The 22,789-nt window shown below is 54.8% G+C and overlaps 9 protein-coding genes across 9 annotated transcripts; 5 read left to right on the top strand and 4 right to left on the bottom strand.

The window, feature by feature from the left end:
* Positions 1–640: 640 nt before the first annotated feature.
* Positions 641–2,646, top strand: G647_03691 (uncharacterized protein; the record flags this gene model as incomplete). Its single annotated transcript, XM_008728036.1, has 2 exons — positions 641–1,657; positions 1,729–2,646. The coding sequence occupies 2 exons, from the start codon at positions 641–643 to the stop codon at positions 2,644–2,646; spliced, it is 1,935 nt and encodes a 644-aa protein (XP_008726258.1).
* A 357-nt stretch (positions 2,647–3,003) lies between these two features.
* Positions 3,004–4,500, top strand: G647_03690 (uncharacterized protein; the record flags this gene model as incomplete). Its single annotated transcript, XM_008728035.1, has 1 exon — positions 3,004–4,500. One exon carries the CDS (start codon positions 3,004–3,006, stop codon positions 4,498–4,500), a length of 1,497 nt encoding a protein of 498 aa, XP_008726257.1.
* A 539-nt stretch (positions 4,501–5,039) lies between these two features.
* G647_03689 (uncharacterized protein) lies at positions 5,040–6,941 on the bottom strand (the record flags this gene model as incomplete). Its single annotated transcript, XM_008728034.1, has 3 exons — positions 5,040–6,117; positions 6,207–6,823; positions 6,906–6,941. The coding sequence occupies 3 exons, from the start codon at positions 6,939–6,941 to the stop codon at positions 5,040–5,042; spliced, it is 1,731 nt and encodes a 576-aa protein (XP_008726256.1).
* A 986-nt stretch (positions 6,942–7,927) lies between these two features.
* G647_03688 (cysteine synthase) lies at positions 7,928–9,132 on the top strand (the record flags this gene model as incomplete). The annotated part of the gene is made up of 2 exons (XM_008728033.1): positions 7,928–8,063; positions 8,117–9,132. The coding sequence occupies 2 exons, from the start codon at positions 7,928–7,930 to the stop codon at positions 9,130–9,132; spliced, it is 1,152 nt and encodes a 383-aa protein (XP_008726255.1).
* A 431-nt stretch (positions 9,133–9,563) lies between these two features.
* Positions 9,564–10,279, bottom strand: G647_03687 (uncharacterized protein; the record flags this gene model as incomplete). The annotated part of the gene is made up of 3 exons (XM_008728032.1): positions 9,564–9,808; positions 9,894–9,952; positions 10,089–10,279. The coding sequence occupies 3 exons, from the start codon at positions 10,277–10,279 to the stop codon at positions 9,564–9,566; spliced, it is 495 nt and encodes a 164-aa protein (XP_008726254.1).
* A 1,189-nt stretch (positions 10,280–11,468) lies between these two features.
* Positions 11,469–12,559, bottom strand: G647_03686 (mitochondrial DNA replication protein YHM2; the record flags this gene model as incomplete). The annotated part of the gene is made up of 3 exons (XM_008728031.1): positions 11,469–11,523; positions 11,589–12,261; positions 12,337–12,559. The coding sequence occupies 3 exons, from the start codon at positions 12,557–12,559 to the stop codon at positions 11,469–11,471; spliced, it is 951 nt and encodes a 316-aa protein (XP_008726253.1).
* An 842-nt stretch (positions 12,560–13,401) lies between these two features.
* On the bottom strand, positions 13,402–14,918 carry G647_03685 (citrate synthase, mitochondrial; the record flags this gene model as incomplete). The annotated part of the gene is made up of 3 exons (XM_008728030.1): positions 13,402–13,590; positions 13,644–14,759; positions 14,817–14,918. 3 exons carry the CDS (start codon positions 14,916–14,918, stop codon positions 13,402–13,404), a joined length of 1,407 nt encoding a protein of 468 aa, XP_008726252.1.
* An 868-nt stretch (positions 14,919–15,786) lies between these two features.
* Positions 15,787–18,185, top strand: G647_03684 (uncharacterized protein; the record flags this gene model as incomplete). The annotated part of the gene is made up of 6 exons (XM_008728029.1): positions 15,787–15,906; positions 15,965–16,210; positions 16,369–16,465; positions 16,521–17,599; positions 17,662–17,866; positions 17,917–18,185. The coding sequence occupies 6 exons, from the start codon at positions 15,787–15,789 to the stop codon at positions 18,183–18,185; spliced, it is 2,016 nt and encodes a 671-aa protein (XP_008726251.1).
* A 1,220-nt stretch (positions 18,186–19,405) lies between these two features.
* Positions 19,406–22,239, top strand: G647_03683 (plasma membrane ATPase; the record flags this gene model as incomplete). Its single annotated transcript, XM_008728028.1, has 2 exons — positions 19,406–19,837; positions 19,897–22,239. 2 exons carry the CDS (start codon positions 19,406–19,408, stop codon positions 22,237–22,239), a joined length of 2,775 nt encoding a protein of 924 aa, XP_008726250.1.
* Positions 22,240–22,789: the final 550 nt, after the last annotated feature.

Below are 22,789 nucleotides of genomic sequence, written 5' to 3'. Positions count from 1 at the left end.
AGAGCATTCAAAGGGATTGCTGGAATGGAAGAGCATACCAAAATCCTCGTCAGGCCATTCGAGACTGACTGGTGCAATTAAAGTCGCCATCGGGATTGCTTTCCAGGCAGAAATTGCGACCTCTCACGCCCCCATTTGCACATGCGCCATGAATCGTGATCTGCCATTACCGAAGTTGCATGAGGAAAAGCGCCATTCACCGGTCTCGTCTGCCCTCCAGTCGGTTTGTCGTCCCGAACCTGCAAGCATCGTTTCTAACCTGAGGAAGAAAAGCGTGATATAAGGCCGGTGTGTGATCCATGACGATGGCATCATGGGACACCGGCTCCCTGCATGACTTTCTTTCCTGCTGCCGAGCTCCAACCCCTCTGAAATAATATGCGCCGTCAATGTCATCTTGGGTGAAATCTGAGTCGACATGTCGGATAGACAGTCTCCCGCAATGCCCTGAGCGTGGCATCACAACGCATCGATTTTCAGAGATGGCTGATTTTTGATGCTACAGAGTTGACGACAGCCGTCACCGCCACCTCAGGCGCGCCAAAACTACGAACCTGTCGATTCTCGGTCGCTGAGGAGGATTTCATTCACGACTGCGTTCTTGTGCACACCCGTCGGCACAGAAATTCTCTCGGAAAGCATGGATAATAACGAACGCTCCACCAGTCAAGATGACATCTCTCAGGTAGCATCCAGAACCACGTCTCGGGTCACTGCCAGAGACTATGCAGAAGAGCCTCTATCACGATCTACCTCCCAAGTGCCTCCTCGCACCAGATATGCCGATTTCAACTTTGGGCCGGGAAGTCTACGGCACCGCGTCAGCAACCTCGATCGCATGAGCAACCTGGCAACGAGTCCAAGTCCCGGTCCCACACATGGTTGGAGGCACTTTGACCAGATGTCCACACGACGGTCTGTTGCTATTGCACCGCCGTCGATTCGAGACAATACCGACACTGAGTCGCGCAAGTTCTCACTGGCAGGTCCAGCGACCATTGATACGGTAGCCGCAAACCAGACATACGTCGACCCCGGGTATGCACAACTTAATCCTGCATATGACCAGCCTGTCAATGTCCGACCGGTATGGGGCCTGGCCAAACCTCTGCCACGCGTATTGAGGCCTGGGATGGTCCCAACGAAGGACGAGCTCGAGACCGAAGCGCCAGAGGAAGGCGAAACACAACCTCCGGTAGATATCGAAGCCGGCAGGATCGAGCCTTCTCTTCGACCGGACAAAGTCGCCTCCACACTCGACACGGTCCGCCGCGAGCGAGAGATTGCCCTCATCAGAGCCTATGAGAACCAATATAATGAGTCGCCAGGCTTTTCACCGTTTGGTGGCGCCGCCGCCAGACGGACTTCGGATGCACCAACTGTGACACCCAGTGCTCGAGTTCGGCTAGAAGAACCCATCGAAGAAGAGTCGTCCGATCGGTCACAGCCACAAGTCGAACCCCCAGAGTTGTCGTTGCCTGAGGCAGTGGCGGGCTTGAAGGCAGCCAAAGAGGAGGACGGCGAGTCCCGAGTACCGTACGAAGATGCTGTTCCTTTGTCAGCATACGACGCTGAAGACGATGAAGTTCACAACCTGCACACATACTGGTCGATCATCAGGCTGCGGCTTCGAGAGCCACTTGCCGAGCTGCTAGGGGTACGTCTTACTGGGCCTCCCTGGGTTTCCCAGAGCCAAACCAGAGCAACTAACGATGCGCTTTCCTGCAGATAACAGTTCAATACACTCTTGGTTTCAGCGCCAACCTCAGTATGACTGTCTCCCGTGGCACCGCCGGCGTGGGCGACACCGGCATGTGGGCATGGGGGTTGGCGACCATGCTCGCGATCTACGTCGCCGGTGGCATATCCGGAGCTCACTTGAATCCGGCAATTTCACTCATGTTGTACATCTACCGTGGCTTTCCCTTGAGCAAAGTACCGATATACGTCGCCGCGCAGATGCTTGGAGCCGTTCTTGCGACCCTGATCAGCTTTGGAATCTTCCAGCCGGGGCTGATTGCGTTGATCCATGACGAACGGGTCAGCCTCCAACGGCAGTCAGCGCCACCCATCGACATGCCCACAGGCACGGCCCATACGACATCAGATTTGTCGTTGCCACCTTCGTACATACTCACCGTCCTGTCGAACTTTCTGACATTTCCCCGCTCCCCGTGGGTTTCCGTGCCCGTCGCCTTTTTCACCGAATTCACGGCAACATGTCTCTTGACAATCTCTGTCCTCGCGCTGGGCGACGATACGAACGCCCCTCCTGGCGCCGGCATGAACGCATTCATAGTCGGGCTACTCATAACCATGCTAGGCATGTCCTTCGGGAGTATCACAGGTCTGGCCATGAACCCCGTGCGAGACTTTGGTCCTCGGGTCACCATGCTCCTTCTCGGCTATGGCACGCCTAGCACCTTGTTCGGCGATGGCTACTGGTTCAAAGTCAACTGGTTGGGACCTCTTATGGGGGCTATCTTCGGTGGTTTCTTGTATGACGCCGCCATCTTTGTCGGTGGCGAGAGCCCTGTCAATTACCCAAGTAGACGGATGAGGAGGGCGGCCAGGAAATGGCGAAAGAGATGGAAGGTCAGGATGGGATGGAATGGGAGGGTGAAGACGGGTAAGGCGCAGAAGTAGCTGGTGATGAATATTGTGTGTGAAGCGATTTCCGGAAGACGCGTTTTTATGTACTTCCTCGAGCTTGGGGGTGAGGGCGGGCTAGACTGTACAATGTTAATGTCGAGAGGATAGGTCTGCAACTTCTTGCTCGTATGCCGGGTGGTATACTGGAGTAATTCTATGACTTTCTCTCTGTCACTCGAGACTCACCGAGCCGATTGGTGACATGCGGGGGAAAAGGACAATCGTCTGCTGCATTGACAATGAACAAGGACTCATTCTTTGTTCTCCGCATTCCGCTCAAGAATACTCGACTACTGCGTCCGCAGTTCCAGTCCACCATTCGCCTAGGATCCCTATTCACAGATACTCACGATGGACTTTGCGGCAAAGGGCGCTGTGGCGCTATCAGAGAAAGACTTCCTCGCAGCATTGACATTCTACACCAAAGCCTTGATCGACCATCCTTCCTCACCAGACTACTTCACGCAGCGGTCCGTCGCCTTCAGCCGTCTCTCCCCGCCACGCCATGACCTCGCGCTCAGAGACGCAGAGTATGCCGTCTTATTGGGCCAGAAACGTGCGAAGAGAGAGAAGATCCAAGCGGCGCAGCAGAGAAGAGTCGTCGCTCTCCACGGTCTCGGACGGTACGCCGACGCCAAAGCCATTCTAGAGACGACCGAGAGGTGGAGACCGCAGGACAGCAAGCCAGCAAAGATGGAGTGGGACATGTGGATGGCTAGGATCGAGAACAAGCTGAAGGGTGTCCCTGAGTCGGAGCGAGTGTCGATGGAGAAGGAATACCCTGCGATCGAGCTGCCGAGCGAGACCAAGGTGAAGGCGTGGCTACAGTCCCAGCTCAAGTCAGACGGCTCGTTCAAATTTGAAGGCGACGCCGAATCCGAGTCCAAGTCCAAGGAGACAGAATCTGCCTCAGCCGGTACAGCGGGCTCTACAAACGGCACCAACGGCAGCGGCAGCGGCAGCGCGAGATCAGCCGAGCCCCAGACCGCAGTTCCCTGGATCCCGACCAAGATCCGCCATGAATGGTATCAGTCGCCCCAGACCGTGACGATAACGCTCTACGTCAAGGCTGTCCCAAAAGACAAATGCGAGATCGACATCCAAGAAGGCTCGGTGCACATCTCCTTCCCTCTCCCGTCGAATCCATCGTCGACCTACTCCTTCGTCCTCGACCCGCTGTTCGCCCTGATCGACCCATCGCAAAGCAAGGCCGCGGTGCTGTCCACGAAGGTGGAACTCACGCTGAAGAAAGCGCAGCCCGGCCAGAAATGGCACAACCTGGAGGGCACCGCTCCCTTGAAGCCGTCCGCGTCAGATACAACTATGCGAGATGCCGACCACGCAGCCAGATCAGCCGTGATGAGTACCCTCGCAAACAAACCATCTGCGCAGGCGCCCTCATCAACGACACCCAAAGAAACAGCCCCGGCATACCCTACATCGTCCCGCACGGGCCCCAAGAACTGGGACAAACTCGCCGACGATCTGGTAGCGAAGACGAAAGCGAAAGGAAAGGGGAAAACGAACACGCAGGCAAAGGGAAAAGACGAATCAAACCAGAACCCCAACCCCGAGCAATCGACGTCATCTAAGGAAAAGACAAAATCAGACGACACCCCCTCCAAGGACGACGGATCCTCAGATTCTGAAGCCGACGACGCCTACGATTCAGACATGGGCGGCGATGCCGTCGATGGCTTCTTCAAGAAACTGTACGCCGGCGCGGACGACGACACGCGCCGCGCCATGATGAAATCCTTCTACGAAAGTAATGGCACGGCGCTGAGCACGAACTGGAAGGACGTGGGGGCGAGACACGTCGACGAGGTGAAGAGCAGTCATGACTGACAAGACAAGAGACAGGTGAGGAGTGAGCCGTGATCCTTGATTAGTGAGAAGTCAATGAGAAATGGGTTGAAAATACCTGGCAGGAGGGATTTTCAGCCAGCAAGAATAAGAGGCGTGGAGGGAACAGCCTCAGCCTATCGTAGGTCGGTGTATCATCGCGCTATGGGACTAGACATGCGATATGGGATTCATGTGATAATGAGCAGTTTCAATGGGAGCGAGATTCTAGCGTCTTCAGCCACGAGCCGTCAGCCGTGAGTGTGTGGCGAGCCATTATCAATTTGACTATTCTATGTACTACCACAAAAAGTATCGCGAAGAGCGAAGAGCGAACTTGCAGAATGAAAATGTACCATACGACGATATGATCATAAGTATAAGTATGAGGACGAACATGAGGACAGGCAGGAGGATGCCATTTCTACTTCCGACTTCTCTGACGTCCCACCCACGTCTCGTGTCTACAGTGGTAAACTCATATGATCGTGGCCTCATACCAACAAACAGTCACTCACTCACTCGCTCACTCTCTTACTTAGTCACATCCAACTCTTCGTCTCTCCCAATCTCATCTTCTCAGGCTCCCCACCCGTCCTCCCGACGAGGACCTCGCCCTTCGCTCTCTTCAAAAACAGCCCATCCCCAGGTCGGCCGAGTATACCTTTCCCCGGACCTTCCGCTAGTTCTAGATCTCTATCCCACTTGACCTGGCCCCTCAACAGAACATACCTGGGCCAATTCGTGACCTGGAACCCCTCGAACGGCGTGTAATCGATACTGTGATGGAGCATGTCGTTGGTGATGGTGATGGTCGGGTTATCTCGCGACGCGCCACCTGCACGGGGAGAGTGGGGATACCACACGACCAAGTCGGCGTCATACCCGGGGGCGATGGACCCCTTGCGGCCCGCGAGGCCATACATGCGCGCGGGGTTCGTGCTCGTCAGGGCGACGAACTTGGGCAGCGTGAGTGTTCGGGCGGCGCTCGCGGTCACGGAGGCTTCCGTCGCCGCGGAGAACAGGAGCGGCAACCGCGTCTCGATCCCGGGCAGGCCGTTGGGCGTGTTCGCGAAGCTGGGCGGGATAGTCGTCTTTCCTGACTCGTACTCGTGGACGGGTTTCTTCTTGCCTAGGGGGTTATGGTACTGGCTGGGCGCGTGGTCTGACGAAATCACCGTGATGGTGCCGTTGGTGACCGCGTCCCAGACGGATTGGAGGTCTTTGTCGTCGTGACGGAGGGGTGGGGCACAAATGTGGCGTGCACCGGCCCATTCGTCCACTTCTTCTCCTGGCTTGCCGTCGACATTGCCGTCTAGATGGGCGTGGGAGTGGTCTTCGCCTTCAAACGGGTGACTCGTCGCCCCTAGCCGTTCGCTCTTCAGGAACATGTAGTGCGGACAGGTCTCCGCGTGGATGGGCAGCATTTGCTTGGACTGGGCTTTCCGGGCATGCGACAGCGCAGCAGGACTGGACATGTGGACGATCAGGATGGGCGTTGCGGTGAGTGTAGAGAGCGAGATGGCGCGGTAGGTGGCTTCTGTTTCTGCGATCTGGGGCCGCGCCACGGCGTGGTACTTCGGCTGGGTGTGTGAGGATGAGAGGAGGCGGCTCGTGATCCTGTTCCGCACGTTCAGTGTGTTTTACTCGCCTTGCGGAAGGATGCATGGATGCCCAGTCAAAGTCAGGCACACCTCGGCCCCACTCACATATCAATCATATCAGCATTCTCAGCGTGCACCATGACCGTCATGCCCACCTCACGACACCTCATCATAACGTCCAACATCTCGCGATCGCCCAGTCGATATGCCGGATAGGTCATGTAGAGCTTAACGCTCGTGATTCCTTCTCGCTCAACCATGATTTTCAACTCGCCTTCTTTTTCGTCCTTTGGATCGTTCCCATCCGCCTCCCTGTCGATCTTCGCTGTCATCACGTGGCCGCCCAGTATCTCAGGCCCGGGCCTCGACACGATCAAATGGAAGCCATAGTCCACGAAACTCTGGCCTGCAGCTCTGGCGTGATAGTCACGCACAACAGGGAAGAGACTCTCGTCGGTACGCTTCTGTGTCGCGAACGCCAGGATCGTTGTATTCCCTCCACAGAGTGCAGACCGGCTGCCACTCAGCCATTTGTCCCCGGTGGGGGCATTGTCTTGGTGCAGGTGGACGTGCGAGTCCACACCTCCAGGAGTCACGTATGCGCCCTCGGCGTCGATGACGCGCGTCGATGGCGTGCACGGGAGAGAGATGGCGATGGCGACGATTTTGCCGCCGTGTATGCCGATACTCAGGCCTGGTGGGAGAACTTCCGTCGCTGTTACCTAGGGGTTGAATAGGAGTTCAGCCTTGGCTTACCTTGTCTTCTCTTAGAGGGTAGGCTGGTAGTCAGTTGGCAATACTTACGATGGTCGCGTTCTTGATGATGAGGTCGAGGTCCATTGCAGAGGCTCAGGTTCCGGTATGTGCCAAGAGAGCGAGGCTGCCTGGGCCCAACCCAAGCGGTCTCACTTCAATGTACTGCGTACATCGGTCGGGGATGTGCTGCTAGTCGTATTCTTATCTGGAATCCTATGCTGCCCCAGCGGGTTGAAACGAACCGGATATTGAACAGAAAGGAGCGACTGGACACGCCAACTATGCTGTAGATGTCGCACTGCGCTACCAGCAGAGGCGACCAGAAGTACAATGCATTAACAATTGCTTGGTGAAAACTGAACCTCCCTCAAGTTGTAGAGGCAGATATCATCGTGGAGACGTACATGTCAGCGGACAACTCCGGCGGCAATGTACAAGCTGTGTTCCAGCCCCAGTGGTATGCAGGGACGGGAATATTGAAGTTGGGCATTCGCACTATCGGCGACAGTATACATGTGGCGTGGTGACTTTACGCATCTTTCTTCATCTGCTCTTGCATCTCATGCTCGGTCGTAGCTCAAAGACGGGCCAGCCTTTCCTCCAGGCTGGGTTGCATGGGACGAGAGCCCCGAGCCCGTGCGTGAAAGGCCCCTGTCCCGGTAGATGGCTGGCAGTTCATTCTGGTCTGACCCGCCAGTTGGATTCCTGGTATAGAAGGTATGAAGTTGATGCAGAGTGTGCCGCCATGGCTGTACCCCAACGAAAGAGTGTCACATACTCATGGGATACTGACCGCGCTGCCTTAACGCCGCGCATTGGAGTCCGAGGAACCGTTGCTGTGATCTGTCTGTGATCTGTAATCGAAGGAAAGTCTCATGTTCCGTCGGCGCCTCGGACCGATGAATGATGCAATTGGAGAAGCTTTTCTCACATTGAGCCTTTCAACCCACTTGGACTTTTCTCTTTGCTGGGAGTACTCGCAATTACTGTACCGTCTGCTCGTCTCCAATCTGCAAACAGTTCTGGGACGTCCTTTCATTGGGTTTCCAGCTCAATCTTCTCTTGCCAACATGGCGACCGCCTTAAGAACATCAGTTCGACGCTTTGCAACCACAGCCGTGCGGGCAGCAGCTGCCGAGCCGACAGTCAATGCGTATGGGATACGCGTGTCGAAGGCTCAAGGCGTGGTAGACACATTTGCCGGAGGTACGACTTCGACACGAATCCGTAGGTTACAAGCTCAATGCTAACGGTTGTAGCTATCGGCAACACTCCCCTTATCCGCCTGAAGAAGCTCTCCGAACAAACCGGCTGCAACGTCCTGGGCAAAGCCGAATTCCAAAATCCCGGCGGCAGCGTGAAGGATCGAGCCGCACTGTACGTCGTCAAAGATGCTGAAGAGCGCGGTCTGCTCAAGCCCGGCGGCACTGTCGTCGAAGGAACGGCTGGCAACACTGGAATCGGCCTTGCCCACGTGTGTCGAGCAAAAGGGTATAACCTCGTGATCTACATGCCCAACACGCAATCCCAAGGCAAGATTGATCTGTTGAGATTGTTGGGTGCTGAAGTGTACCCCGTCCCAGCCGTCGCGTGGGAAAACCCGGAGAACTATAACTGGCAAGCGAAACGACATGCCGAGAGATTATTGAAAGAAGATCCGGAACATGGCGCCGTGTGGACGAACCAGTTCGACAATACCGCCAACCGGAGAGCGCATATTGAGACCACGGGACCGGAGATCTGGGCGCAAACAGATGGGAAGCTCGATGCGTTTACCTGCGCGACCGGGACCGGTGGAACACTGGCTGGCGTGACTCGCTTTCTGAAGGACGTCAGCAATGGATCGGTCAAATCTTTTCTGGCAGATCCCCCGGGCTCGGTATTGCACTCATATATCCAATCCGGCGGGCAATTGAAGGAACGATCCGGCGGCAGTATAACCGAAGGCATCGGTCAAGGTCGCGTCACTGATAACCTGAAGCAAGAAGTCAACGAACTCGACGGCTCACTTAACATCTCCGATGAAAAGACCATAGAGATGGTCTATCGCTGCCTCGATGAGGAGGGCCTGTACCTCGGAGCAAGCAGCGCCTTGAATGTCGTTGCCGCAAAGGAAGTCGCTGAGAAATTGGGCCCGAACCATACAGTCGTCACTGTGCTATGTGACGGGGCGTATAGGTATGCGGACAGACTGTTCAGTGACAAATGGTTAAGGAGTAAGAATCTGAGGGATGCGATTCCGACGCACCTGCAGAGGTACATCGTTTTGCCATGAAACGTCGAAGCAACTTGAGGATGAGGCCACAAAGCCAACCTGTCACTTGATCTCGGGTTTGTGAGCTGCTCCAGCACTCGCAGCCGGGCGCTTTGCTTGCTCAGCTATGGACAGCAGCCGTGTCTTCCTGGGCAGATCCGCAAGCTATGGTATTGCCCGACTCTCTTGGCCAGGTCGCAGGACACCTCACCGGCCTAGAGAACCCGGCTTTGGTCAATCCACCTCGAGGCAATCCGCGGAAAAGCAGCTCGCCTCGAAGCAATCTGTCCGTCCGAGCTCTCCAGCATTGTGAAGGATCCACACCTTGACTGTAATACTCCGCTACACGCACCACTTGTGCTCAATCACCCGGCGGCCTTATTGTCTCATCTGAAAATCATGTCACCAGACCACCTTCTTGTCTCGGGCGCACATTTCCTAGCCACAAACTCTCAGGTCCGTCGTCTTGTATCGGGGCCAGAATCCTCATAGCACTGAATGCTCTTGATCCAGTACTGAGTGTGGTGGCAGTAGTCTTGCTCATTGGTAATGCCCCAGGAGCCCTCACCCGTGCAGTCAGGATTGCTGTACAACATGCACTCAGCGAAGGAACTGGTACACTCGGAGATCCAGACGTTGTCCATGCCGATCCAAAGCGGATGGCAAAAATAGTCATTGACGACGAGTTCTTCGACCGCTGAGATGTTGTTAGCATCCGTGCAATGACAACACAGCGAAGGGGGGGGTGGTCGAGAAGATCCAACCTCTCTGAGGACACTCACAGTTTTGACCGCAGCCCGCGTCGTTGAACTGGAAGATACAGCACTCGGTGCAGGTGGAGCTGGATCACACAGCCTGTTAGCGCTTTTTTCGCCCTAGCAAATGCCCGCGAGTTGCTCCGCCAGTCAAGGCTTCGGCAAACAGTTAAGGAAAGATGATGGAGAGATGAGAGGAGCCACGGAAGTGACAAGACTTACCAGCCAGCTTGGTTTGGGGGCTGACCAGCAGGGCAGGCGGTTTCCATGCTGGTGTTGCGAGCGGCGAGAGAATTGGTCATATGGACTGCAAGACCTCCGACAGAGGGCAAGGCACTTGCGACCGGGAGATTGACATGGGTGAGCAATGCGAGGGCCAGCACGAGAATCAGGTTCTTGACAGTGAAAGCCATGTTGACTGATTTAGAGCAGAGTGTTCTGATGTTGTCGATGGGGGTCAATGGTGTTTGTCTGAAAAGTGATTGCGCGAAGCAAAAGATCTTTGTCGAAGCTGGCAAAGGTAGAGAAAGGCGACGAACGACAAGAAGGTTCTTGTTCTACCCGTGAGAGGTGAGAGACAGCGGCATCGATACCTGGTATTCACACGTCTAGGCCATGTCACGCCCTGCCAATGTCATGGTCTTCACTTCACTTGGCTTCACTCACAGATCCGTCTTGCTCGAGGCTGAGATCCCCACAAGGCGGTAACGTTCCAACGCCACGCAGGACAAGGGAGAAGTGAAGTAGTCTTTGTGAAGGTAAATGTGCTCGTGAGGTGACCTTGAAGCTCACAGTTTTGTCTGCAATTTCTTCTAGCTGAGCCAAGGCATGCGATATACAGAGTACGTTCCAAGCAGTGCCCACAGAGAAGGAGCAGAAGTACGGAGTAATGGAGCATGACTCCATTCCGTGCAAAGACTGGCCACCACGAAGAGCAGGGATTTCTTCGACACGGTTTACCAGCAAAGACCCTGACAACCCTGACATTCGATCCGCGAAAACGCTGATGATCGATTCAGCTTGTCCAGACTAGAGGGCATGGAGTATCCGATGAGAAAGCCACAGGCAGACACTCCCTACAGAACATAGGACACAACACTCTCGGAATAGATAGTGTATTGGCAACCTTTTTGGTTCCCTCATGTCCTGCATGCTGAACCCTCCCGAGATGCGTCTACTGTTAAAGAAAGACGGGGCCACTAAGTTGGGCTGGGCCCCTTCTTCCACCATCACCCTGATGTCTATCTATACCCAGCCATTCGACACGACAAGATCCCGAACACACCAGCACCAGTACCAGCATCATCACCACATTGCGCCGAACAATAATCAAGAAAGGGAGCATTAAAAAGCTGACAAACCGGGGGGAAGGATAAAACCAGGGTTCATGTGGAAAAAGATCGGACAAAAACGCCAGGATGCGCCGGCTGCCCGTAATCTATCAGTAACCGCCCCTTGTGCGAAAGGCGGCAAACAGGATGATGCTGCTTTCTTGGGAGCGTTCATTGAATGTCCAGCAGCCCATACCCGATAGCTTCGCGATTTGCACTGATGCCTCCATCCAATGGACATCATGCACTCTGCCCAGCACAAGGACACTGTCTAGTGCTTCGCAGTGACTTTCTCACCGGTGAGTTTCTCAACGGCCTCCTTTGCACTATTGGATATTGTAAGTAAGCGTTCTCGATGAGATGTGTAAGGGCCACGTCGGCGGGCACTTACATATCACCCAGGGCAACCATGCAAATGGTTTGCCAGACACCAAGACCTATACGAGGGGCGACGCCACGATATAGACCCCTGATACCGTTGTTGCTGTAGATGTAGGTCAATGTCTTTCCCACGGTCAAGTTCTTCGGTCGGTTGGGATCCGCCGACTTGCTCTGCATCTCGACACGGATGACTTCGATGGGCTGATTCCAGGCGGAGAGACCACCGCCCAGACCGCTGGCGAGGATCTTTTCGAATGCGCTCATCTTCTCGCCGTTCTCTTTGCCGGTAACCTTTCGGATACCCTGCTCGGCCAGTCTAGAAAGACCGAACCGGGACCCCCAGTTGGTGACCTGACGGATAGCGACGGCGTTGACACCTTTGTTGATACCCCTGATGCCTTCTTTTCTGTAGATGTCGGCGAAGGTGGTGAACGTCGAGGGAGGCTTGATGCCCTGTGCGGCCATCTTATGCTGGGTGATCTCCACGGTCTTCATGCACGTGCAGAAACCCATGGTCGCGTACGCTTGAGCCAACCCGCCGACCATACCACCAGTGATCCCGGCCACGAAGTTGCCAGCGCCGAAGGTCTTCGCATAGTACTCGGCCTCGGAGGCGACGAACAGGAGGACGGCACCTTTGGTGGATGCCTCGATCCAGGCCCACGGGATGAGACCTTGGTAGACTATCCAGCGACATCTCAGTTAGCCGAGGCGCTTCATTTCTCACCCGCCCAGGCGACGTGCATCCGATGACTTACAGCCAAAGACACCACCGCGACCCCATATCCGCGTCATGGCACCGGCGAACGTGTCTGATCGGTGGGCGGCCATGGTTGTCTTGACCACTTCTAGAGGCTGTCCCAGGGTGGTGACCTCAAACAAGTTGAGACCAGCGCCGAGGAGCAAGTTGCTGAACTTGACGGGCTTCTTCTCGATTTTCTGCGGCCCAGGCGCAGGGGCCAGGACAGCTTGGGCGGACATCGTTGGAAGACGTGAGTGATTGTCTACCCTGACCAAGGGAATATGAGGGCTTCGTCGCCTGAGGATTTAGTAAATTGGACGAAAAGGTGCAGGCAGGAGTCTGCTGCAGGCAAGAAGCGAGTATACGAATACACTGCAATCAAAAAGTAGGAGCGGAGATTGAGACGCAGAGTCGGAGGTGATTTGACGATGATGCTCACAGGCGTTCGGAGTTGGGTTGTTCAGCTGTGAGAAGTCCTTCGGTGAAAGAAGGACTGTGAGATCTTTCGTCCAGCAGCATATCGGCGCAGGCACCTCGACAAAACCCCCATACGGGCCAAAACAAGATTAGTGTGGCTGTGGCTTCGGCGTGTTGAGGGCTCTGCGGGCTCTTGAGGGCGTGGTCCGCTTGTTGCTTCGGCCGCCGCCTCCTTAAATTGTGGGTCGATTGGCCCCTGTTTGGCTAGCTAGGGCCACCCAACGGGCCCTCTCGATCTCAACATCCGAAAATGAAAAGTTTCACGAGATTGAATCGCCGTCCGGAGTACACGACGCACGCCTCTCAGCACTGTCTCACACAGAGCGTGGCTGTCCGTCTACTGTACTCCATGTAATGCCAGTTGAGGCTTACGGGACCATATGGAGGCTGAGAAATAGCAGTTTTATATTGTGAAAAGACGCGAGAGACCGAGTAGACGTGAAATCTGCACCCAACAGCGCTCGTCATTAAAAAAAATGGCATATCGAACGGTGGATCAGATCCCATCCTGGCCGTACAGGCGTCCCGCAATTGCCCATCACCTTTCCCCTTTTGATACATACAAGTCTGCTCGCAGTGTACAACTCTTTCTCGGGTCCGAAGTCTACAACGAAGCGCCGACCAGCTTCGCATAAGCGTCAGTGCTGAATGACTTGGGTCGCTCGATAGGAGCACCGAGAGCACGATCGATGATGAGCTGCGGCAAGACACCGAGAGCGCGCGAGACACCGAAGAGGACCGTGTAGTAGTTGGCTTCCGTCAAGCCATAATACTGCAGGAGGACGCCGGAGTGCTAGATAGGGTGTCAGTACAGGGAGGAAAATGCGGAATCTGGGCACGACTTACGGCATCAACGTTGGGGTACGGGTTCTTGGTCTTGCCATGCTCGGTCAACACACCAGGAGCAATCTTGTAGACCTGGCTGACAAGCTTGAACATGGGGTCGTTGGGGAGCTTGCGAAGGGCGAACTCGCGTTGCGACACATAACGAGGATCAGTCTTGCGCAGGACAGCGTGACCATAACCAGGGACGACACGACCGCCGTTGAGGGTCTCCCACAAGTAGTCAGTGATCTTCTTGTCACTGAGATCGTCACCGATGCTCTGCTTCATCTTGGTAAGCCAGTTCAAGACTTCCTGGTTGGCCAAGCCGTGCAAAGGACCAGCCAGGCCGTTCAGACCGGCGGCCAGCGACAGCATGGGGGAGCTCAAGGCGCTGCCGACCAAGTGGGTCGTGTGAGCGCTCACGTTACCGCCCTCATGGTCAGAGTGGATGGTGAGGTACAGACGCATGAGCTCGACAAAGTCTGCGTTCTCGCCGTAGCCAAGCTGGTTGGCCAAGTTGAAGCCATAGTCCTTGTCTTTCTGGATAGGAGCGACCTTGCCGTCCTTGTATGCGTTGCGGTAGATCTTAGCTGCGATGGTGGGCAACTTGGCGATCAGGTTCATCGAGTCCTCGAAGGTGTATGACCAGTATTCTTTCTTGTTGATGCCCTTGGCATAGGCTTTGGCGAACTCGGAGGTGTGTTCGAGAGCAACGACGGCGATCGAGAACTGTGCCATAGGGTGCATGTCGCTGGGGCAGCGATCGATGAGCTCTTCGACGAACTTGGGCAGATCGGACCGTGCAGCCCAGTCGGCGGACAGGTCGCGGACCTGCTGCTCAGAAGGAACCTCGCCGGTCAAGAGGAGCCAGAAAAGACCTTCAGGCAGAGGCTCTTCGCCGCCAGGAGCTTTGGGAAGGACTTCCTGGCATTCCGGGATGGTTCGGCCACGGAACCTGATACCCTCTTCCGAGTCAAGGACAGATCCTTCCCAGACCAGCGACTTGATGCCTCGAGCACCGCCGTAGACTTGATCTAGGGTGACCTCGCCGATAACTTTAGAGCCATAGTCCTTTCTCAGCTTCTTGACTTTCTCGACCTCTCCTGGGAGTTTCGCAGCGAAGACCTCTTTCAGAGTCTAGCGAACAGCTACGGTCAGTGAGGAAGCTCTCAATTGGTTCATAGGGAAGCTCACTTGTGTGCTGGCGGCGCGGACGCCATTGAACGCGGCCTTCTGGACCAGAGGCCGTGTAGAAGAACGGAGCAGGGAGCTCCCCAAGCGTAGTGAAGAGGCCATCGTGGTAGTAAGGAGATGTGACTGAAGGAAAGCAGGCAAGACGAGAGTTACGTCAAGGAGCGTGAAGGAGTGCGGGAAAAAAGTGCAAGATAGCAAAACAAATTTAGGGAGGAGAAAGCTGCAAGATGATGAGAACCCTCGATTGAGATGGGGCCGCCCAAGGTTCGGATAGGTGGTCCTTCAACTAAACCTTACGTCGTTGCCAATTGGGGTGCAACAACCAGCCAACAGCGGTGCTCCGCAAGCCACAGGGGAGCTAGGTCCCCTTCACCCAGAAGCTACTTCGCAGTCCGAAGTTCCTTGTGTGCGAAAATCACGTGAGACACGGAACAAACCTCTTCCTCCCGGACTTCGCTGCCCTCCGGCTGCGTCAAAATCTCCGCTCTTCGTCTACCGACCATTTCTGACCTTCGACCTCCTCTTTCCTCCACTTCATCACCCGTCGATCCATCACCATCGACTCATCACCATCGCGCTTCATCCGTTTCGCCGTCTATGCTGCTCAATAGTGTCATCAGATTGTAAAAGACCTCGTCACGGGTACTTCACCTCTGCTGCGTACCGTCGCTAGTTCCTCAGGCCTGCCACTGCCTGTCGCAGTTGCCACACGCGCTGTAGAACTCCTCGTGCGAGGCCGCGTCCTACAATAAGAAGGAGAAGACGAGAAGAAATTGCCATACAACTGCACTGCGGATCACTTCTACTTCGCCAGTGCCTGAAGTCCATAAAACGCTCTGACTGGGGAATCCTTGCACTCGCCTAGATCGGATCAACTCCCACCTGCTTGGTGCCTATTCTCTAGTCCGAGCATCTCTATTTTGCAAAGCAATCGTCGTCTGGACGGCTGTAGGCGAATCACTGGTACACCATGTCTTCCGCAGTAGCGGAGCTGGACTCGATTTTGCAGTCCATGCTCAATCTCAAGCCGCCCGGAGTATCAGGCTCAAAGATCACATCCATCACCAGTCTGTGCACAGCAAATGTTCAAGTACGTCGATCTGTTACCTACGTCCGCCTGCACTGTCTGTAAACTGACCCCGTCATAGTCCGAATCAGTCCTCATCCAGAAACTCTACACCCATTTCAAGAAGACGCCAGGAACACACAAATTAGGAGTACTCTACGTTCTAGACTCGGTGACGCGACAGTGGGTAGATCAGGCCAAAAAGTCAGGTCAGCAGCTGGGTAGCGGAGCTCCTGATGGGACCTTTGCTGCTGGTGTGACTCGAGTGACTGAACTGCTGCCCGTGCTCATGAACGATATTATCGCCACTGCGCCCGACGATCAAAAGGTATGCTTATCTTGTCTACCGCACCGTTAAGCCAGAAGCGGATGTAGCATCCCCTCCCCCTTTGCGTGAGGCAGGCCTCTGGGTGCTTGCTTAGCCATAATCCTTCACTGTTTGCTAGCTTCTTTGAACCGAACTCACCTCTTTTTCCCGATTATTAGGTCAAAATCAAGAAACTCTTGGAAATCTGGGAACGATCAAACACATTTCCTGCACCACTGCTCGCTTCACTCAAAGAGAAACTAGATGCACCTAAAGGTATACCAATATTCGCTCTTCCTCTGCACGGATCGCCAATCTAATTCTGATGTAGTTTCGACCACACCTGAAGGATCACCAGCGCCCGGTTTTGTACCACTCGGTCACGCAGCACACACTGACGCCGTTGCAGCGAAGCCTCCTCCGCAGCAACAGGACACCTCAGCCATCCTGGAAGCCCTCAAAAACATGGCGAAACAGAATTCTGCCGCGCAACCAGCTGCACCGGCACCCGCGCAAGCTAGTTTGAATAATCTGTTAGGCGCGCAAAATGGGATCCCTCAACCGAACAGTACCGTAATCCCGGGATCTGCTTCTGGTGTCGCTGCTGGGCAGGCCGTAAACCCGCTTGGAGCTCTATTTGCTGGGTTGAGTAATGGTGTACAAAGCCAGAGTCCTGCAAATGTACCTGCAAATCCGCTTGCTGCTTTCTTGCCTCAACAAGCTCCAGCTCTGGCAGTGCCACAGCCATCTGCTCCCTTAGGCCAAGATCCTCAAGCACACATGCAATTCCAGCTCCTGCAGATTTTGGCCGGTCAGGGTGTGCCTCCTGATCAATGGGCTACTGCTCTACAGTTGCTGGCGAATGGCGGTGGTGCGACCGTGCCGCCCGCTGCGTCGGGAAACAATTGGACCCAAGGACAATCACGTGACGGCCAAACCCGCTCCCCTCCCACCCAGTACCGGCGTCGGTCACGCTCCCCTGGCTTCGATAGGCGCCGCGATCCGTCCCCTCGACGTGGCCGTCGGGATAGTCCAGGAGCTGACGGCTATCGTAATGACCGCGACGGTAGACGTGGTGACTACCGCCAACGCAGTCCGATGCGGAATAGACGTCGAAGCCCTTCACCCACAGGCGATTCGAAGCTTCCTCCACCAGGCCCAAAGAACGTCCAATTTGACTCTGCACTTCCCCGGGGCCACATCAAAGTCTTCAGTCGAACACTCTTTGTTGGAGGTGTCACTTCATCGGAGGCTCATTTGCGGAGCTTGTTCAGTGCCTATGGTGTGGTACAAACCTGCATTGTCAACATTGACAAACGCCACGCTTTCATCAAGATGATCAATCGCCGGGATGCAGAAAGCGCGCGTGCGGGCATGGAAGAGCACAAGTCGGGAGACATGCAACTTCGCGTAAGTCGAAACCTGGCTCCTGGCATGGACGAAAACTAGCTGAACTGACAATCTAGCTGCAGACTAAATGGGGCGTTGGCTTTGGACCACGTGACTGCAGCGATTATCAAACTGGCGTTAGCGTCATTCCGATCGAACGCCTCACGGATGCCGATCGCAAATGGCTCCTCACCGCCGAATATGGCGGGACAGGTGGAGCTCCAATCCAAGAAGGCATGGTGGTTGAAGAGCCCGACATCGAAATCGGTGCTGGTGTTTCCTCCAAAGGTAGGTACTCTACGCCCCCTTCTCACTACCATGATCTGACTCCGATGTAGCCATGAGTAGACGTATTGCTACTGACAGTGGTGGACGACGTGGCCCGCAGTCTTCTCGCAACTTTGGCGGTCGTGATGACAACAACAGATTTAGAGACAACGATCGTCGAGATCGGGACGACCGAAACTCCAACAACCCGAACAATATGCCAGTTGGTGTGGTGCCAAACATGCCCTTTCCCATGAATTTCGGCAACATGCCTGGCATGCCTACCTTCCCACCGGGGTTCCAGCTGCCCAACTTCCAGCCGCAAAAGAACCAAGAATAGTGACATGCGACATGATAACGAAGGGACACCTCGACCTGGGCACGAACGAGCCGGGTGTTGGTGGTGATGGCCGCCATGACTACAGGCACGGCTCATGACATCAACTGCACATATTTAATCCAGCATATCGCGGCGTCGTGCGAGAAAGGCGGGATGGCTTGGATGGCTGTTCATTATGGCAAACCCTTTTTCTTCTTGAACATCATTTTGCATCGGGAAATGTACGGTTCCGAGAGACTCTCAGTGTCTATGGGTATCTTTGAACATTACGAAGCTTGCAGCAAGGGGAGGGTGGCGCAACAGAAATGTGCGCGACACCACTGGCTGGAAGGGTTTTTAAAATAGGCTCCTTCGAGCAAGGAGGCTCGTCTATGAATGAGAAAGATCGCCAGCCCAGTGTATTCTCGGCGGATTGCTATCAGTTTCTCAGCTGTCCAACATCAGTCTTGCTCCATAGAGGCCGACGATAAGACTGCAAGTCGAAACAAGGCGGTGTATGGAGACCGTGAAACCGTAGGCCGCGTCCACGTGCAGCACACGTGGCCTTGACCCAGTTCTTCAAGCATTTTCCTCGTTGCTCACACAGACCTCGACGTCTGCCTGAAGCAGTACTGTGTATTCGAACTGTCACTACATGTCTCCTGACCCTATCCGCCCGTTGTTTTCGGCCATCGCAAGACGCTGTTACCCGCAGCAGGTAAGGCTCTGGCGCCCAGCACTGCCTGATCATCAGACTTGATAAGTCTTGGAAGCAAAGGCGCCAAGCGAAATGACCAAGAAACCTAAGCTGCATGGAAGCCACATGTGAAGTCCGCCGCGAGGATGGGATGACTGACCGATTGGTTCCGGGGTGCTCAAATGGATCTCTGCTCTTCCGATCGGCGCTCGAGGCCGCGCCCAAGCACGAATGGGAGGCACGAGATTGCGGGGGTTGGCCTCTCCCGAACTTTCGACGCCCGTCACCTTCCACCGTAGTTGCGACCTGCGATCACTTTCATCGCACTTTCCATTCATTACACAAACCTGTATATCCTGCCTCGAGAACGGATCGTGCATCGGGCGACAGCAAGGGAAACTGCAGGCCGTGCGCCTTCCCCACTAAGGATTGATCGCTGTCCTACACCTCTACCTTCGCGATCCCATCCTCATCCTCACACCGCATCACCCAAATGGAGTCGACATAACACACTTACCATTTATCTCCCTTTATCTTAGCCAACATGGTAGATCACGCTTCCGACGTTAGCGACGCTGCGTCCACTCACTCGTCCCCCATCAAGTCCGAACCTCAACTCCACGTGAGTGTGCATAACATTCCTCTGGACGAGAGACCGGACGTCCTATTCACGCCTCGGCGAGCCTCGAGAAAAGAGAAGGAGGAGGATGACGAGGAAGAGGATCTCGATGCACTTATCGAAGAGCTGGAATCACTCGATCCAGATGCCGAACTCGAGGCCGAAATTGAGACGGTGGCAGGTGCTCGAAATGTACCCGAGGAGCTCCTTCAAACCGACACCCGAGTGGGCCTGATTGAGCCAGAAGTCATCGCCAGACGAAAGAAATATGGTCTCAATCAGATGAGAGTGGAGAAGGAAAACTTGCTGTTGAAGTTCCTGGGCTATTTTGTCGGTCCCATTCAATTTGTCATGGAGGTATGAGAGCATGCAATTACCCATCTCGGCGATGCTTGTACTGACATGTTGTCCCACAGGCTGCTGCAATCCTCGCTGCCGGCTTGGAAGACTGGGTCGACTTTGGCGTCGTCTGTGGTCTGCTCTTGCTCAACGCTAGTGTCGGGTTCATTCAGGAATTCCAAGCTGCCTCGACCGTGGAAGAGCTCAAAAAGACCCTCGCGCTCAAAGCGGTGGTGCTCCGAGAAGGGCGCCTGATCGAGATTGAAGCCCCAATGGTTGTACCGGGAGACATCCTACAATTGGACGAAGGGACAATCGTACCGGCCGACGGTCGTCTCGTCACTGAGGATGCATATTTGCAGGTCGACCAGTCTTCCATCACCGGCGAGTCCCTGGCAGCCGACAAGCACTTGGGAGATACCTGTTACGCTTCGTCGGCCGTGAAGCGGGGATCAGCTTTCATGATAGTCACGGCAACAGGAGATAACTCCTTCGTCGGTCGAGCTGCCGCCCTCGTTAACGCTGCATCAGGCAGTACTGGTCATTTCACCGAGGTCCTCAACGGAATTGGCACAGTCCTGCTAACGCTTGTGGTCCTGACACTGCTTGTGGTCTGGGTCTCATCCTTCTACCGTTCCAATGACATCGTCACCATCCTCAGGTTCACTCTGGCAATTACCATCATCGGTGTGCCTGTAGGTCTCCCTGCCGTTGTCACTACCACTATGGCCGTTGGCGCCGCATATCTGGCAAAGAAGAAGGCGATCGTCCAGAAACTGTCAGCGATTGAGTCGCTCGCCGGGGTCGAGATTCTCTGCTCAGACAAGACCGGTACCTTGACAAAGAACAAGCTATCCCTCCACGAACCTTACACCGTGCAGGGCGTGGACCCCGAGGATATGATGCTCACTGCGTGTCTTGCTGCGTCTAGAAAGAAGAAGGGCATGGACGCTATCGACAAGGCGTTTCTGAAGGCCCTGCGATACTATCCTCGAGCCAAAAAAGCTTTGTCCAAATACAAAGTGGTCCAGTTCACACCCTTCGATCCGGTCTCGAAGAAAGTGAGCGCCGTGGTCGAATCACCTTCAGGTGAACGCATAATCTGCGTCAAAGGAGCACCACTTTTTGTTCTTCGGACTGTCGAAGATGACCACCCTATTCCCGAGGAAATCGATATTGCATACAAGAACAAAGTTGCAGAGTTCGCAGCTAGAGGCTTCCGTTCCCTGGGCGTTGCTCGAAAGCGCGGTGACAGCTCTTGGGAGATACTGGGCATCATGCCGTGCGCCGACCCACCTCGATATGACACCGCAAAGACCATCAATGAAGCGAAATCACTTGGGCTGTCTATCAAAATGTTGACTGGCGATGCTGTCGGCATTGCGCGAGAGATGTCTCGGCAGCTCGGGCTGGGAACAAACGTCTTCAACGCCGAACGTCTTGGGCTCGCCGGCGGTGGCACTATGCCTGGCTCAGAGGTCTATGACTTTGTCGAGGCAGCTGATGGGTTCGCGGAAGTCTTCCCTCAGCACAAATATAATGTCGTGGAGATTCTCCAGCAACGGGGGTACCTCGTGGCCATGACGGGCGATGGTGTCAATGATGCCCCATCACTGAAGAAGGCAAATACTGGCATTGCCGTCGAAGGCTCCTCCGATGCAGCTCGGTCGGCTGCGGACATCGTTTTTCTGGCTCCAGGGCTATCTGCCATCATCGACGCATTGAAGACCTCTCGCCAGATCTTTCATCGTATGTACGCCTACATTGTTTATCGCATTGCCCTTTCACTTCACCTGGAGATCTTCCTCGGGCTGTGGATCGCCATTCAGAACCGGTCCATGAACCTCGAACTGGTCGTCTTCATTGCAATCTTTGCCGATATTGCCACTCTCGCAATTGCATACGACAATGCACCTTACTCGAAAACACCGGTCAAGTGGAACCTGCCCAAGCTGTGGGGCATGTCCATTCTGTTGGGTATCGTCCTGGCTGCGGGAACATGGATCGCCTTGACCACGATGATTGTTGGCGGGGAACATGCGGGTATCGGACAGAACTTCGGGCACAAAGATTCCATTTTGTTCCTTCAGATCTGCCTGTCGGAGAATTGGCTGATCTTCATCACACGTGCGAACGGTCCTTTCTGGTCGAGCACCCCCTCATGGCAACTCTTTGCTGCGATCTTGCTTGTTGACATTCTCGCAACACTTTTCTGTATTTTTGGATGGTTCGCTGATGGACGGACGAGCATTGTCGGGGTAGTCCGCGTTTGGTTGTATTCATTTGGCGTGTTTTGTGTCATGGCCGGCGTGTACTACCTTTTGCAGGACAGCGTCAAATTCAATGACATTGTCCACGGACGTCGCTCAAGGAGCAACAAGGTGCTCAAGAAGAGGGACATGGAAGATTTCTGTGAGTAAATCTTGGAGTGGTGTTCTGGCGCGTTCACTGACTTGCATGTACAGTGGTGTCGTTGAATCGCGTATCCACCCAGCACGAGAAGATCGCGTAGTAGCGATCTGTATGCTACAGGTTGGTTACATGATCACAGAGTCAGCAGGAAGACCGCGGAGTTGGCCACGTCCGCAGCTCAATCACGAGTTACTCTTCAAGAACAACTATGGCACCGACACAGCCTTATCCAAGACACGAACGTTGAAGCTGGAGCACCTCTTTGCCGCCGAGCCACGGCGCCTGGAACCTACAAAGGCTGTACTCCCGAAATTGAACTTCCCGCAGGAGCCTTCTTTGGCCCAAGAAGTCAACTCACAACTTACAAGTGGAAGCGCCAGAGGTGAAGCTTCAACGTCGAAGAAATCAGCCGAAACAACCATGTCCGGTACGACTGAAACGACCGAAGCCTCGTCATCTCGGACAAAGGCATCGTCAGAGCCGTCCAGCGGGACGAACCCGACAGAGGGCTCGATGTCAGAAGCCAGGCGACCCAAGATGATCATGCTGCGGCACTGT

The sequence above is a fragment of the Cladophialophora carrionii genome (genome assembly GCF_000365165.1).
Source record: "Cladophialophora carrionii CBS 160.54 unplaced genomic scaffold supercont1.3, whole genome shotgun sequence".
Lineage (NCBI taxonomy): Eukaryota > Fungi > Ascomycota > Eurotiomycetes > Chaetothyriales > Herpotrichiellaceae > Cladophialophora > Cladophialophora carrionii.
This window is presented reverse-complemented; position numbering and strand designations above follow the sequence as displayed.